Source organism: Neomonachus schauinslandi, chromosome 2 (assembly GCF_002201575.2).
Source record: "Neomonachus schauinslandi chromosome 2, ASM220157v2, whole genome shotgun sequence".
Lineage (NCBI taxonomy): Eukaryota > Metazoa > Chordata > Mammalia > Carnivora > Phocidae > Neomonachus > Neomonachus schauinslandi.
The window spans coordinates 16,007,496-16,023,219 of NC_058404.1; the positions used below are offsets into that span (position 1 = coordinate 16,007,496).

General features: G+C 50.5%; 1 protein-coding gene and 1 pseudogene across 1 annotated transcript; one reads left to right on the top strand and one right to left on the bottom strand.

Moving 5' to 3' along the window:
- Positions 1-1,477: 1,477 nt before the first annotated feature.
- On the bottom strand, positions 1,478-2,940 carry LOC110584177 (annotated as a pseudogene).
- Positions 2,941-9,605: 6,665 nt separating this feature from the next.
- HELT (helt bHLH transcription factor) lies at positions 9,606-11,474 on the top strand. The gene is made up of 4 exons (XM_021694272.1): positions 9,606-9,632; positions 10,094-10,198; positions 10,462-10,558; positions 10,975-11,474. Exons 1-4 carry the CDS (start codon positions 9,606-9,608, stop codon positions 11,472-11,474), a joined length of 729 nt encoding a protein of 242 aa, XP_021549947.1.
- The last annotated feature ends 4,250 nt before the right edge of the window (positions 11,475-15,724 follow it).

Sequence of the window (15,724 nt, forward strand, 5' to 3'; positions counted from 1 at the left end):
GAAAAGGGAAGGAAGACAAGGAGGAGGGGTAGCTCTGCTAAGTTTGGAAACAGAGCATGCTTTTCTTTTCTCCACCAACCCACTCCCTCTGGCCCACCCCTTGGCCCCTTCTAGCCGCCTGGCTCTCAGGGCCTCAGTGCAGATGCTGTCTGAGCTCCCGCTATGGTACTTCACCAGGGACGGGAGGCTAAATAATGGCCCCCCAAAGACATCCATGTCCTAATTCCTGAAGCCGGTGAATGTTACAAATGTCACCCGCCTAAAAAAGGACTTTGCATATTTGATTAAGCTAAGAATCCTAAGGTAGGGAGACTGACCAGGTGGGTCTGAAATACAGCCACAAGTATCCTTCGGAGAGAGGGGCAGGTGGGGAAGAGAAGGTGGTCTGACCCTGGAGGCACAGATTGGGGTAATGCAAACACAAGCCCAGGAGTGTTGGAGCCATGAAGCTGGAAAGGCTTCTGATCCTAGAAGCAGATCCCGCTTTAGGCCCTCCAGAGGGAGCGTGGCCCTGCTGACACTGATTTCCGCCCCTGTGCTACTGATTTCAGACTTTTGGTCTCCAGGCTGCGAGAGAATAAATTTCTCTTGTTTTTTAAGTTTATGGTAATTTGTTTATGGTGATTTGTTACAGAAGCCACGGGAAGGGAATACACCAGGTCTTCCAAAATTATGCTCAATTTCAATCAAAACTTATTTTCTTGACAGCATCCTTTAATGTGGTGTTACAGAGGGCCAAAATCAAGTTGTACCAATTCACGCTAAGGAGAGTCCCTAATGCTCTAAGAGGTGATGAAATTTTTAAAGGAGGGGATTTAAAATTCCTCAAATTCTTTTTTTTTTTCTCATTAAACTTTTGTTTTAATGAGTCTCGAAATTCTGTGACAGATTTTTGGTCAAATCATTTCCATTAAAAAGGACTGATCTTTGGGGGCGCCTGGGTGGCTCAGTTGGTTAAGCGACTGCCTTCGGCTCAGGTCATGATCCTGGAGTCCCGGGATCGAGTCCCACATCGGGCTCCCTGCTCTGCAGGGAGTCTGCTACTCCCTCTGACCCTCCCCCCTCTCATGCTCTCTCTCTCACGTAAATAAATAAAATCCTAAAAAAAAAAAAAAAAAAAAGGACTGATTTTTAAAAACTAATAAAACTGCCACACACACAGAAACACAAATGGTCCACAAAACATTCTCCTTTCCTTCTGAAGGTTTTACAACGCATTGTTATCACTAACCAGTCTTTTACTATTCAACTTAAATGGCCAATGACGTTGGAGGGGCGTCTAGGTGGCTCAGTTGATGAGCGTCTGCCTTGGGCTCAGGTCATGATCCCAGGGTCCTGGGATTGAGCCTCACATCAGGTTCCCTGCTCGGCGGGAAGCCTGCTTCTCCCTCTCCCACTCCCCCTGCTTGTGTTCACTCTCTCACTGTGTCTCTCTCTGTCAAATAAATAAAATCTTAAAAAAAAAAAAAATGGCCAATTGACACAAACAGTTCTGAGACCGTTCTTCCACCACTCATTAAGAGTGGGTGGCAGGTATTGGGGCTAATATTCACTTAGCCTTCTGAGCTTTCTGGGCAGACTTGGTGACCTTGTCTGCTCCAGCTGACTTCTTGTCCACTGCTTTGACGACACCCACAGCAACCGTCTGTCTCATGTCACGAACAGCAATCCGGCCCAGAGCAGGAAAGTCAGGGAAGCTCTCAACACACACAGGCTTGCCAGGAACCACATCAATGATGGCAGCATCACCAGGTTTCAAGAACTTGGGACCATCTTGCAGCTTTTCTCCAGAATGATGATCTATCTTCTCCTTCGGCTCAGCAAACTTGCAAGCAATGTGAGCTGCATGACCATCCAGCCAAGGTGCATATCCAGCACTGATCTGGCCTGGATGGTTCAGGATAATCACCTGAGCTGGGAAGCCAGCTGCTTCCATGGGTGGGTGATTTTTGCTGTCACCAGCCACACTGCCACGACAAACATCTTTGACAGATACGTTCTTGACATTGAAGCCCACGCTGTCCCCAGGAAGAGCCTCCCTCAAAGTTTCATGGTGCATTTCCACAGACTTTACTTCAGTTGTAACATTGACTGGAGCAAAGGTGACCACCATGCCGGGTTTAAGAACACCAGTCTTCACTCGGTCCACAGGGACAGCACCAACACCACCCATTTTGTAGACGTCCTGGAGAGGCAGATGCCAGGGCTTGTCAGTTGGATGAGTTGGTGGCAGAAATGCAATCCAGAGCTTCGGGCAGTGTGGTTCCAGTGGCAACCCCATCTTTATGGGTGACTTTCCATCCCTCGAACCAAGACATGTTAGCATTTGGCTCCAGCATGTTGTCACCATTCCAATCAGAAATTGGCACAAATGCTAACTGTGTCAGGGTTGTAGCCAATTTTCTTAATGTAGGTGCTGACTTCCTTAACGATTTCCTCATGTCTCTTCTGGCTGTAGGATAACTCAGTGGAATCCCTTTTGTGAACACCAACAATTAGTTGTTTCACACCCAGTGTGGAAGCCAGAAGGGCTTGCTCACAGGTCTGCCCGTTCTTGGAGCTACCTGCTTCAAATTCACCAACACCAGCAGCAACAATCAGGACAGCACAGTCAGCCTGAGATGTGCCTGTAATCATGTTTTTGATAAAGTTTCTGTGTCCTGGGGCATCAATAATGGTCACATAGCACTTGCTGGTCTCGAACGTCCACAGGGAGATATCAATGGTGATACCACGTTCACATTCGGCCTTTAGTTTATCCGAGACCCAGGCATACTTGAAGGAGCCCTTGCCCATCTCAGCAGCCTCCTTCTCAAATTTTTCGATAGTTCTTTTGCTGATCCCACCACATTGATAGATCAGATGACCAACAGAGGTAGACTTGCCCAAATCTACGTGTCCAGTGACGACAATGTTGATGTGATTATTTTCCTTTCCCATTTTGGTTTAGGTTGAGCTATGGTTTTCATGACATCTGTGTTCTGGCTGCAAACCCACTGCGAAAAAGCTAAAATTCCTCAAATTCATGTCTCATTGGTAAGATTAATGTAAAGAAATAGAGTGGACTGAAACTGTAATCAGTGGGGTACAAACTGGGGGATGGGGGGCAACAAACAGGCAAATTATGAATGAGGGTCTGCCCTTAAGGGCTATCCCTTAGTAGGGTGCTTCTTTTAACACATGAGAACTTACAGATTCTTCAAACACCCTACATTTGTTCTCAGCGGCTGCGATGTCATCCCATCCAATGCTTGGCACACAGTGAATGCTGGATCTGGTGGTGAATGAGTGAAGGGGACAGGGAGGAAGGGGAGGAGCCGGGCTGTCACCTGCAGGCAAGGATGGGACCAGGTGACCCACCCTCAGACCTCAGGGTTACAGCCCATACAATGGAACTGTTATTAACATTCCTATAATGTACATTTCTCCCCAACCTGAATCTTTTCCCCAAGTTCTCAGTCATGTATTGTAATTTACAATAATCTTATTTTCAGTAGCATATACCTCTAGTTTTCTGTGTAAATTTACCCCATAGAGCACATGAAATCTTCATGCTATAGAAAGAGCCAACGCTATGAGCCAAAACTCTTCAGGGATAACTTCTGGATGGCCACCCAAGTTAACCAAGAGTGAAAAGCTAGGGCGCCTGGGTGGCTCAGTTGGTTAAGCGACTGCCTTCGGCTCAGGTCATGATCCTGGAGTCCCGGGATCGAGTCCCGCATCGGGCTCCCTGCTCGGCAGGGAGTCTGCTTCTCCCTCTGACCCTCCTCCCTCTCATGCTCTCTGTCTCTCATTCTCTCTCTCGCAAATAAATAAAATCTTTAAAAAAAAAAAATTAAAAAAAAAAAAAAGAGTGAAAAGCTATAATTATCAACCCAAAAGAAAGCCAGTTGCCTAGAATAATCAAAGTCCACCATTCACGGCATCTGCAACATACTTTCCTAAGCAATGTTAACATCAAAATATGGACAGCAACAGCCTCATCTCTCCTGCAATCTCCCTAAAATTACTATTTCTCAGTAGTTATATTTATACTCCCCCTAGTTCTTGGACTTCTTTTTAAAGTCCAAAAATAAATGGTAAAATAGGACAACATGGGGTCCTGTGAGAGACTGCCTATTGAATTAGCTCGAGCATGGATGCTAAAATAATCCTCAGGGCTCCACTTCCAGTTTTTGCTTCATTCAACAAAACAATGTTGAAAAACTACATTTGAGAGCATCTATTACTTTCAAGTACTACATAGACAAGTAGGAAATAAATCATTGCATATAGGAGACAGTACTTAAGGGAAGTACTGCAAATGCTCTATAGAATATTTGGACAAGCAGAGCTACAAAGCCCCCTTTGTTCGTGGGAAGCCTTTCAATCTATGCAATTAATTCGTACCACCTAGGATAGCCTGGAAGTCTCCTCTACCTTTGCTCTCCCGCTGTCGCCCGCCCGGGGTGGCCGTTCCTACCTGGGATTTGCCCATCAAATGGTGGCCTCCAACTTCAGCTAGAGCAGTGCTTCTGAACTCTGAAGGACACTGGAGTCCACAGAGGATCTTGTTCAAATGCAGATTCTGATTCAGTTAGGTCAGGGGCGGAGCCTGAGGTTCTGCATTCCTAATGAGCTCCCAGGTGGTGAGGACAGGGCCAGTCTGAGAAGTCCATTGGAGTAGCAAGGGATTAGAGCACTTTGTTTTTTCCTTAAAACAAAACAAACCAACTTCTGAAGGTGTCAGATTCTAGCAGCAGGCGTGATGTGTCAAGATTTCCATAAGGGTAGAGAAGCTGAAAAGCATTTGGATAAAGGGTGGTGCTAAGTAGCAAGTGTGGTTTCAGAGGGGCTGCCCGGTTCAGCAAAGACTGTCAGGTACTGTCCCTGCCACATACTTCTTGTTGATCCCATCACTGAGTTGAGAATACTACTGGTGATCAGAGGGGGGCGGTGAGGAATCGGGGATGCTGAGTAAGTAAGCTAAAGGCCAGAGAATTGGCCAGCCCAAGAGGATACCCAATGCACGTCTGCTAGAATAGGCATCGGGAGTGACCGTTGTGTTGAGGCTACTGGACTGGGGCCATCAATAGAATATTTTCTCCTTTCTTAGAGTACCAGCCCATGGGCCATGTCCTTTTCCGCTGGGTATTCCCAGCTTCTGGCTCCTATCAGGGCTCACAACATGCTGTCATTACAGGACTTGTGAGAAGTAGGAGCACGTAAAGGAGGCTCAAGGATGCAGCTGATGCCTCAGACAACAGTCACGCCAGCCAAAGGCAGCAGGATGTCCCCGACCAGACTCTCCTGCACAGTAACAGAGACGACACTGGAGCAGTCAGCCTGGAGGTTAGCAAATCCACCGACAGGGGAACACTTTGAGGAAGCAGCCTACCGGCAGTATCAGCTCTCCTGCTTGCCCCTCAGACTCTCCCTCAGTACAAGGGTGCGCTGGATGGGACGGTCTTTAGGCTTCTCTCACAGGAACGATCCCGCCGTCCCACATTCCGTGATGCCACTTGCTTCAGAAAGAGAGCCTAGGAATTTGACTCCCTTCAGCCCTTGTCTTGCTGGTACCTCACATTTTCTCACTTGATTAAATCCCCAGTCCCATTAATGAAACTAGAAAAACCTGCTCTGTGTATTCGAGGTGAGCGTTGGAGGGAGAGATTTGAAATCACCCAGAATACTTTGTCTTAGAGCAATTTGGCTGAAATTACCAAATACTCACTATATTTTCCTCGTTCTATTCATTTCCTCTTCCCCTTCCCAAATCCATAAATCCTCAGTTTCTAGAATTGGGGAGAAACCCAAAAGAATCCATCTTTTCAGTGTTTGGAAGCTACAGGTCAACTCTATAAAGAAAAAAAAAAGCAATATTCACAACCATAACATACATAGTCGGCTTGTGATTGCGGTATTCTCCAACAAATGTCTTCAGATACTAGGAGTCTTAAGTGCAGACTAATATTTAATTAGCATTGCCTAATTTCTAAGTAGTCTTCCTAGTTTTGCTTTGAGGCTAGTGTTTGAATCATTTGAAATGACTCTGATATAAAGAAGCTTCTGCATTTAGAGCCTTTTTCAGTCTCCCACACACAGAGAGGACCCCACTGGCCAGCAAGCCCCAGGTGATGTCACCTGCAAGAGGGGGCATCTACCGCCCCGATCATTTGTTCCAGTTTGGGTCAATTTAACAAACCTCAGGAGAAAGTACTGTGGCCTTTTCAGGAGAGGGAAGCTTTCTTAGAGATGAAAAAAAAAAAAAAAACATGAAATGAATGAAAATATCACACAAGGGTGCAGACCCCACAAAACACTACCACATGAGAGCCCCTGCAGAAGAGATTTCTGGGCAAAATGAAGCTATGAATTGAGTACTTCAATCTTATTTTAGGTGCCTTGCTTATATTTACTTAGTTCATTTCAGTGGCCACCTTGTGACCTAGTAAGTACACTCATTGTTTCCATTTTACAGAAGAGGACACTGAGGCCCAGCCCAAAGTCTGGCCCAGCTGGTGAGGGGCGGGGGGAGCTGGGATGTGAACGCCTGTTGGGCTCCAGCACCCACAGTTCATGACTCTGCTTGGTTCTGGGTGGGAACTAGGTCAAGATCAGGGAACGCTTTATCACCATCCTGCCGAGGAGGATTCAAGGGAAGATGGCCATGAGGGTCCTGGTGCCCCACTTTTGGGGATGTGCGATTGGAGCCTTCCGGCTGGGACTGAATACAGTCCTTGCCTCACTGGAACCAGGTGGGGCGTTCCCCCTCTCCCAGAAAGGGCTGCAGCCGCTGGAGGACATGGTGAGCAAGCCTGGGAGTTCATGGTGAGGAAGCAAGTGCCTGCCCCCCACCTCCACTCTCCACCCACCTACCTACTATGAACGCTGGCCAAGCCACACGTGGGTACTTACAGCCCTGGGCAGGCCCCGGAGCCCAGCTCGGGGAGCAAACACGAAAAATTCAACAGTTTGCACAGAATGAAATTTGGCCGGCGGAAGGTGCCTGCAGCTGGTGGTTAACACCAGCAGTAAGAGGATCAACGCCTAGTCCAGGGCTTAAAAGGGGAGGGTGGGGTGGGGTGAGAAGCGTGCGCACTCCCTTTTACCCATTCACGTTAGTTAATTTGGATGATAAGGGTTCGTGTTTAATCCCTTTGTGTGCGAGTGAATATACTGAAATGGACAACCCCTGAGAGGGCACCCGCGGCTGGCAGAGCGACCTGCGGGAGGGTGCAGGTCGTGTCCAATCTGGCGTGATGTAGAAAAGAAACGTCCTGACCAGACTGAAAGCAAGACGGAGAGGGACAGCCTAGGGGTGCGTGGTGCCCACCGAGCCGCACACCTCCCAGGCCACGGCGGGTGGGCTGCTCTCTTCCCCAAGGCCCAGCACCCCAGGCCCGCCTCTGCGCCCTAGGAGCCCCCTAGGTCCCACCAGCGAGCGGGGCTCCTCCTTAGCCACCTCTGCCGAGGACAAACGACACCCAAAGGGAGAGTCCGGGCCCTGCCATGGCCCATTACAGTAGAGAGAATTTAGGCGAGGTGGGGGGGGGGGCAGAAAAGGAGGGAAAGATATCTAAGGAGAGGTCTCGGTTGTTCTCAGATGGAACAGATCAGAAAAAGGTGAGAGCTCAGTGGTTCTAGAGCAGGTTGTAAAACAAAAACCATTTTTATAGTTTCCATCTGCAAGAAAGCTCACACTCCACCTATACCCCGCACGCCCGGAGCCCCCGGAGTGCGGGACCGAGGCAGCAAACGGGAGCGAGCCCTGCGGGTGGGGGAGGAGGCCCCCCGGCCGCTAGCCAGGCTGCCCGCAGGGGCGCAGGAGGCGGCGAGAGTTCCCAGCCGCCGCCGCCCCCCTCCTTCCCCTCGGGCCCGTCCAGCAAATTTCTTCCCTGGTTTCTGTTCGTGCCTTCCCTCCCTCCTCCTCCCCCGATATATTCGCTCTCTAAAACCATAAAAAAGAGATCAACTTCCCTAACTTCACGGAGCCCTTTTCAGTGACAAATATTGATGCCCAAAGTGTCTGCGCTCTCCCGCCCCCAAACGTTAAGAAAAGGCGCCCGCGAAAGGGGGACATAAAAAGTTAACAATGCTGTGAAAATATGTTTGCAGAAAATAGACAATCGTTGGATTAAACGTATTCAAGTATGAAATAATGCCTTTTTGTGTCAAAACTTGGGCGATGGGCGGGTACAAAAGTTCCCTGTGGCAGCTACTTGCTCCCTTTGTGAGCCGTGCGCTTTGGCGTCTCCACTTGGGCGCATTACTCAGAGCACTCTAAGCGCGATTGTTTCTCCCTTTCTAATGACATTTACCGGATCAAAACATGCTGTTAATTCGATCAGAAGGCTTCACCCTCCCTGACAAAGCCACAATAATTTCTCCTGAAGTTTGTTAAATTGACCAAAATTAGGCAAATGAATAGGGGTCTGTAGGCGCCCCCTCTCGCAGGTGACGTCGTATAATGCTCGCCTGGGCCAGCTGCATTCCCCCTTTTCTTCTCGGCCCACTCTTCTCCGTGTTGCCCCCCAATCCTCCCAACCCCCCCCTCTCTCTCTCTCTCTCTCTCTCTCTCACACACACACACACACACACACACACACACACACATGCCTGCCTGTCTCTCCTCCCCCACCCTCTGGCATTATTAAAATTTAGCCCAATGAAACTATTCATACTTTTCAATGGACATTTTCGTATAGGATAATAGGCTACAAATTGAGCCTCTTCCCCCCGCGAAGAGAGAGCCCGAGGGGGGAGAAAAGAAAGCAAGCGACGTGGTCAGGAGTAGGGGGGAGCGTCGCGTGCCAAAGACCGGAGGGAGGGGCGAGGCGAGGCGGGAGCCTCGTGTGCCAGCCGCAGCCCCACACCTGCCGGGATGTCCGGACAAATAAAGCGGTGTAAACAAAAAGGGGGGAGATGGACGTGTCACCAAGTCGTGTGAGAAAAGCCTGGGAACAAACGGGGCGCCTCCGTCTCCAAGAGCTCTCCCTTGAACCCGGCGGAACAGCCTATTAAAGGCTTACTTAATTACTTTAATGACTCTGGACAGGCTTTAAAACGCACTCGGCGCTGGGACTGCGGGCTTGCTGGGATTTGTAAACAGGCAATCGTGTGAGACTCAGCGGTGGGACTAAAGGAGGCGACACTGTTTTGTGAGGGTCCTCGCCCCCCGGTGCCCGCGGCCGCTGCGCCCCGGCGCTCTGCGCCTGCTGCAGGCGCTCCCTCGCCCGCCACCCCAAGTTTACCGCCTCCTTTTCCCGCCGGGTTTGTTGCCATGCAAATGTTAGTCCCCCGCCGATCACGTGTCCTTTGAAGGGCCACGTGGATTAACAAAGCTGATCTGCCCCCAGCTCGCCCCCCTCGGCTGCTAATTTTTTTTTTTCTTAACTTCTTTAAAACTGATCTTGAATGCATACATCCCCCAAACGCAGCTCCCCTAATCCTATGGAATAATTCAACTCGTGAATGCACTTGGAGCCCTAGATGACCGCTTTATAAGGCAGTCCCTCAGAGTTGGGAGGCTGCAGTCTACCTGGGACACTCGAGGAGGCACACGAGGCGGAAAGTGGACGGGTGACTCGCGCCACCTCCTCTCCCGAGGGCGCGTACTGACCAGGATGTCAGACAAGCTCAAGGAACGCAAAGTGAGTCGGCTGAGTCCAGACAGCCCTTGCGCCCTGATGGTGGGGGCGTCTGAACTCCCCGAGCCTCCACCTGGCTGGACCGACGGCAGGGACCGCGGCACACGGGACTCTCGTGCGGAGGAATCTTGAGTGGTCTGGCGGGGGGAATGAGGTTAGAGAGGGGAGACTCCTTAACTCGGGAGGAGCCCACGCCCGAGACTGGTGGCCACCTCCCCAGTGCCCTGGCGCTCAGCTTGACGGCGTGGCCGGAGCGGGTAGGGCTGCTGGAAGAGGAGCGCACCAGCCTGGGCGTGAGAGGGCAGAGCTCATTTGACTCTTGTGTGGAGGGGCAGGGGCCCCTTCCGGGGGGAGTCCCTGGGCCGCGTTGGGGGTTTGGGAAGACGGCTGACACGCAGCTACAGCCATGACTTTGACGACTCCCTGGGCAACACTACCCTAAACGTACAAACCTCTGTTCGCAGAGAACCCCCGTTTCCCACAAAGTGATAGAAAAGCGGAGGAGGGACCGGATTAACCGCTGCTTGAACGAGCTGGGCAAGACCGTGCCCATGGCCCTGGCGAAGCAGGTAACGTCAGAGGCCGAGCTTACAGAGCCGGGCGCTGGGGCTCCTCCGCTGCCACTCTCGGCAGGGATGCAGGGAGTCTGGAGACGGAGAGGGCCTTTCCCGTGGGCTCTTCTCCCTGGGGGCCCGAGCGAGCCCCAGGCGGCCCTCTGCGCAGATCCACTGCAGCGCCCTGCTCGCTGCTCCAGATAAATCCGTGCACCCAGCCTGCCGGGGTTGGCTTGCGCCCGTTGGGTCGCTGCGAGGAGCCCTTCCTCCTTTTGCAGAGTTCCGGGAAGCTGGAGAAGGCGGAGATCCTCGAGATGACCGTTCAGTATCTGAGAGCCCTGCACTCCGCTGATTTTCCCCGGGGAAGGGAAAAAGGTGGGCTTGGGTTGGGCAAAGGGGAACCTGGGCAGGGAGCATTCGCCTCATAGAGACTTGGGGGTGGGAGTAGGAGTGAAGGCCTTCACGAGAGGTCTCCACTCTGGATGCGGCCGAAGCGGGGGGAGGCGAGGTTCTACGTAAGCAAGGGGGACGGGGGACAGGTTTCTGGGGATGCTGGTTCCGTCGCCTCCTCTCAGGTGGGGGAAGGGTGGGGTCTGGCTCTTAAGGAAAAGGGGGTCGTTTGCTTGCGCTTTCCGGTCTCCAGAATGGGGTACGAGAGGACAGGCCTCGAATGGGAACTCTGGCCAGAAACATGATGGGAGGGAGGTGCCCGATACCCGCCTCGGGCTCCCGATGGGCAAGGGGCTGCTCATGGCTTTTGCTCCTTTCTGCGGGTTTACTCGCCCCTCCAGCAGAACTGCTAGCGGAGTTTGCCAACTACTTCCACTACGGCTACCACGAGTGCATGAAGAACCTGGTGCATTACCTCACCACCGTGGAGCGGATGGAGACCAAGGACACCAAGTACGCGCGCATCCTGGCCTTCTTGCAGTCCAAGGCCCGCTTGGGCGCCGAGCCCGCCTTCCAGCCGCTAGGTTCGCTCCCGGAGCCGGATTTCTCCTATCAGCTACACCCGGCGGGGCCCGAGCTCGCGGGCCACAGCCCCGGGGAGGCCTCCGTTTTCCCGCAGGGCGCTGCCCCCGGGCCCTTCCCCTGGCCGCACGGCACGGCCCGCAGCCCGGCGCTGCCCTACCTGCCCAGCGCGCCCGTGCCGCTCCCGAGCCCCGCGCAACCGCACAGCCCCTTCCTGGCGCCCGTGCAGGGGCTGGACCGGCACTACCTCAACCTGATCGGCCACGCCCACCCCAACGCTCTCAACCTGCACCCCTGCCAGCACCCCCCGGTGCTCTGACGCTGCCTCGCCCGCCAGATTTCTCCGAGCGTCGGGCGCTGCTTAGGAGAAATACTGTATGTTGTACAGGTGTAAATATTGTGCCAACAAAAAACTGGGTGGGGGGAAGGCCAAGAGCAAATTAGTCTCCTGAAGGATCTCCCCCCTGGCAATAAACGATTTCTGATAAAGACCCAAGAGATGCATTTCTTTGTTACCTCCCGCTCCTCCACAACCCCGTTTGGAGGTGCCGAGGGCGCCAGTCTGATAGGGCCAAGGTGATGATCTTCAGTACTTGGGGGCGGGGGGCGCCGCAGGGTCTGAGGAGGAGGGAGGAAAGCCTAAATGGAGCCTCGCTTCGGGGCCGGAAGTCGTGGCTCCCTCGGGGCTCCAGACCCTCACCCGACAGGTGCGCACCTTGGGCATTTGCCTCGGAGCAGGGCGCGCGCGAAGAACTGGGCCCTTGACTCTCAGAAAATGCAAATCGAGGACCCGCCCCAAACTGGCTTTAGCGGACTTTTACCAGCTCCGACCCGGGCGCCCTTCCTACTGCGACACAAGGCCGGGAATCGCGCGCGCACCACGCGCCGGCTGGCCTGGAGAGCGGCGCAACTCAGGCCAGCGAGATGCATGACTAAGTTTACAGCTTTAACACGTCTCTGGGGGAAAAAAAAAAAAAGAGAGACAGAGGAAGTAACTTCTGAGTTATGGCTCAAAAACAACATACGAGGAAGTTTGTTACTTTTGGATGACGACTACTGAGCGCCGCCGGAGGGTTCAGGGAAGCGGGCCTTGCCTTTTTGCGCACAGATCCCCTCAGCTTCAGGGACGCTAGGCAACCGGGTGAGCAGCCGGCAACGACCAGGTCAAGAGACGCGCTCCCCAGGGGACTGTTCCCTCTGCAGATCCCCACCATCCGCCACTGGCGCGGGGTCCAGACGCTGGGCCCAGACGCGGGGCAGTCTGTCCAGGTTCTCAGGCCGGTGAGAAAAAGCCTCCCTTTCCCCCTTTCCCGGAAGAGAGAGGCTGGATTTTAACCTTCTGCTCAACCCAGAACGTCGTGAGGAAAGTTTTCAGGGCCCAGGGGAGACTTGGCCAGTGATCTTTAGGAGATTAGGGTTTTCAATTCCAACTGGATCTGCACCCCACCCACAACACAGCGATACACTTAAAATAGCAAACAAAAATCATGTTTTTCTAAAGTCCCAAATAGCAAAATGAGCCTGCTATTGTTTTATGTAAACCGGTAAAATGAACAAGGTATCCAAATGGCTGATGTTGTTTGTGGTGATTTAAACTGTTTTCTTTCATTGCTTTTTTCCTTTGTTCCTATATTTCCTTTTTTGTTCCCTAGCTCTGATACCCTTTAAATAAATAATTTGAAATTATGTAGCAGGTTTTCCTGTTTCCAGAGGCCATTCAACCAAACTACAATTATTTGTCTTCTCCCAGATTAGCTGGAGGACAATAAATTAACTTATTCCATTTCTGTGGACAGGGTTTAAGGGAGCTCTGACCTAGACTATTTACTGAGGTCATGGAATAGGATGACCTGCAATTTGTAAACCATCAAACTCGATTTAATCAGAGACAGGCGAAAAAAAAAAAAGAAAAGATAAGAAAAAAATAATAATAAACCCTCTTCATTACATTGCCCATAAAGTGAAATTTAAATGTGCAAGGAGGGGGCAGGGGAAATCTATAAACTTTAGAAAAGGTCTTGCAAGTAAGGAGTTCTTGCCCTAACATATACTCCATGTCACTACAATACTTATCTATAAAATGTGACATGCAAATACCTCCTCCCCTTATGAACTGATATAGCTGGAGCCTGAAAGCAAATGTCAGGCCAGGAGGCCTTCCGGATCACAAATATACATTGCACAGTATGGAATGGAAGTGAATTATGCAGAAATGGGAGAATGCATGGTGCCTATTATTGGAACACATGTCTTACACCCATTTTCATCAGCGCTGGATACAGAATATGAAGAAGGCCTTTCAGGCTTTTTTTTCTCTGAGCATTAAGCCAATCTGAATTCCCTTTGGCAGTGAAGCATTAAAGATATAGTGTTACCCTGGAAATATAAATTATTAATATATTCAGCATTTTTGTCACTTCTCAACTGTTAACCAAATTAGACAAAACTTTCTTTTACTAAGTAGATTTTCTCTTTGGGATTAGCTTTGGGAATGCACAGGGCCACCACAGTAAAAACTGTGGTCATTTACATATAATTTTGCAAACTTCCACTGGTCCATGACAGTCTTTGTACCTCAAATGTTGGTATTCTTGATTTTTTTTTTTTCTTTCTCATTTAACTGTGGAGGATAAAACCCTGCTTTGGGTTTACAATGACTTTAGGATAAAAGTCTCCCTCCCCTTTCTCTTCCTCCCTCTTCTGTGTGTGTGTGTGTGTGTGTGTGTGTGTGTGTGTGTTGTGTCTTTTTCAGAAACCTTCATTCCAAAGTTCCAATTCTCCGGGCTTGGCCAAAAGTCAAACTTGGAATAGTCTGACTTTGCAAAAGATTAAAAATGTCACTACAAAATGGAATTGATTCAGATCAGATTGTGACTTTAAAGTGTTCTTTCCTGCACTTTCTCTGACAACACTTTCCTCCCAGCCTTGCTGTCCCAAACCCCCACCTCCTCCCTGCCTCTGTCTGAGTCTCTTAGGCCCAATCCCTCCACTCTTTCTTTTAAGTAAGTTGTATAGTAATGGTTTCCAAGAGAGGCTCAACCAAACCCAGAAATAACAAAAAACAAAACACAGTGGGTTTGGCTGGAGGTGACCCATTGTGACGCCCCTGAAAGGGGCAACCCCTTGTTTCTTGGGCTTCATCCTTGAGTGGGCAAGAATAAAAATAATCATCCCCATGAAATCAAAGGTTTTCTCCAGAGGCTTGAGGGACAAAGCTGATAGCTGGTGCTTTGGGTCGGTCCATGTAGCTCTGTAGGGCTAGAAGTAGGCGGTTCCAGGCTCTCCGGCTGCCCCTGCCGAAAGGGTGGTAATACAGAGCTCACTGGTGCTTCCAAGCGTTATTGAACAAACACAGCCCATGCATGTATCAGTGGGGGCCCTCCAGTCTGGGCTGCTACATACCAGGCAAGGAAGCTGGAGGAGCAGCTATGTAAGGGCTTCATGGACCCCACAAAAGTATGGCATTCCTAGGAACCTGGTAATGGGTATCTGCATACAGTAACACACCAAGAAAAATAAGGCAACATTTAGTAGGTGCTCAATAAATATTTGTGGAATGACTAAATGAACTGCCTAACAGTGCTGAGCCTCTTGGGATTCTGCATCTCCCCTAGACTTCTTGTTTCTGGCCCTCAGATCCCTCCTCACTTCAGCAGAGACCAAAACATACCGGTATACCCAACTTTGCCTAGAAATTCTACCTTGTGGTCTGGCAGCGGGAGACAGTGCCTGGCCTGCTGGGTGAAGGCAGTTAACTCTTGCTGAGGGCCCAGCTAAATGCAGACCCCAAGTCCAGGATTTGAATTCTGAACTCACCTGATGGAGGTTCTGCTCCTCTCACATGAGAAAGATCCAAGACTGGGCTGAGCCAGATTCTACCTTCTCTTCTGCACCACTAGTTGTTCGGAGTAGGGCTTCTGGAGCCAAACTACCTGGATTTGCATTCCAGCTCTGCTGCTTACTAGCTGTGTGCCTCTGGACAAGTTGCTAAGCCTCTCTGTGTCTGTTTCATCATCTGTAAAACAGGGATATTAAAAGTGCCTGTACCTCATGTGGGTTGCTAGGAGGATTAAGCGAATGGGTACACTCAAAGCACTCTAGACAGTGTCTGGCCCACAGTGAATGTTCAATAGATGTTAGCTATTATAATAATAATTATCTAGTACTCCCTCCTTTCTCCTAAAGAGTCAGACCCTTGCGGCCACCTCAAAGAAAAAAGTAAAATGTCAAGGCAATCATTAAAAAAAATCTGAACTTTCCCCGCCCCCCAAAACAAATCTTAAACCCCAAGGCTTGTTCTGGAACAAGGCAATATTCTCCATTTAGGGCAAGTGGGGCTAAGGAGCTCTAATTCCAGCACATGGTCAATCTGGGGGCTGTGAGCCCTTCTCCCAGTTGTGACTGATAATCCGAGCCCCCCTGATAACCTTGGAGTACCATCTCTCGCACTCTCCCCTTATGGCCTTATGTTATCCTGCAACAGCTCTTATACCTACATTCCCACATTCTCTCTCCAATTACACATCAATGCCTGTTAACATACAAATTTTGGCTGTTGCAAATTCTCTT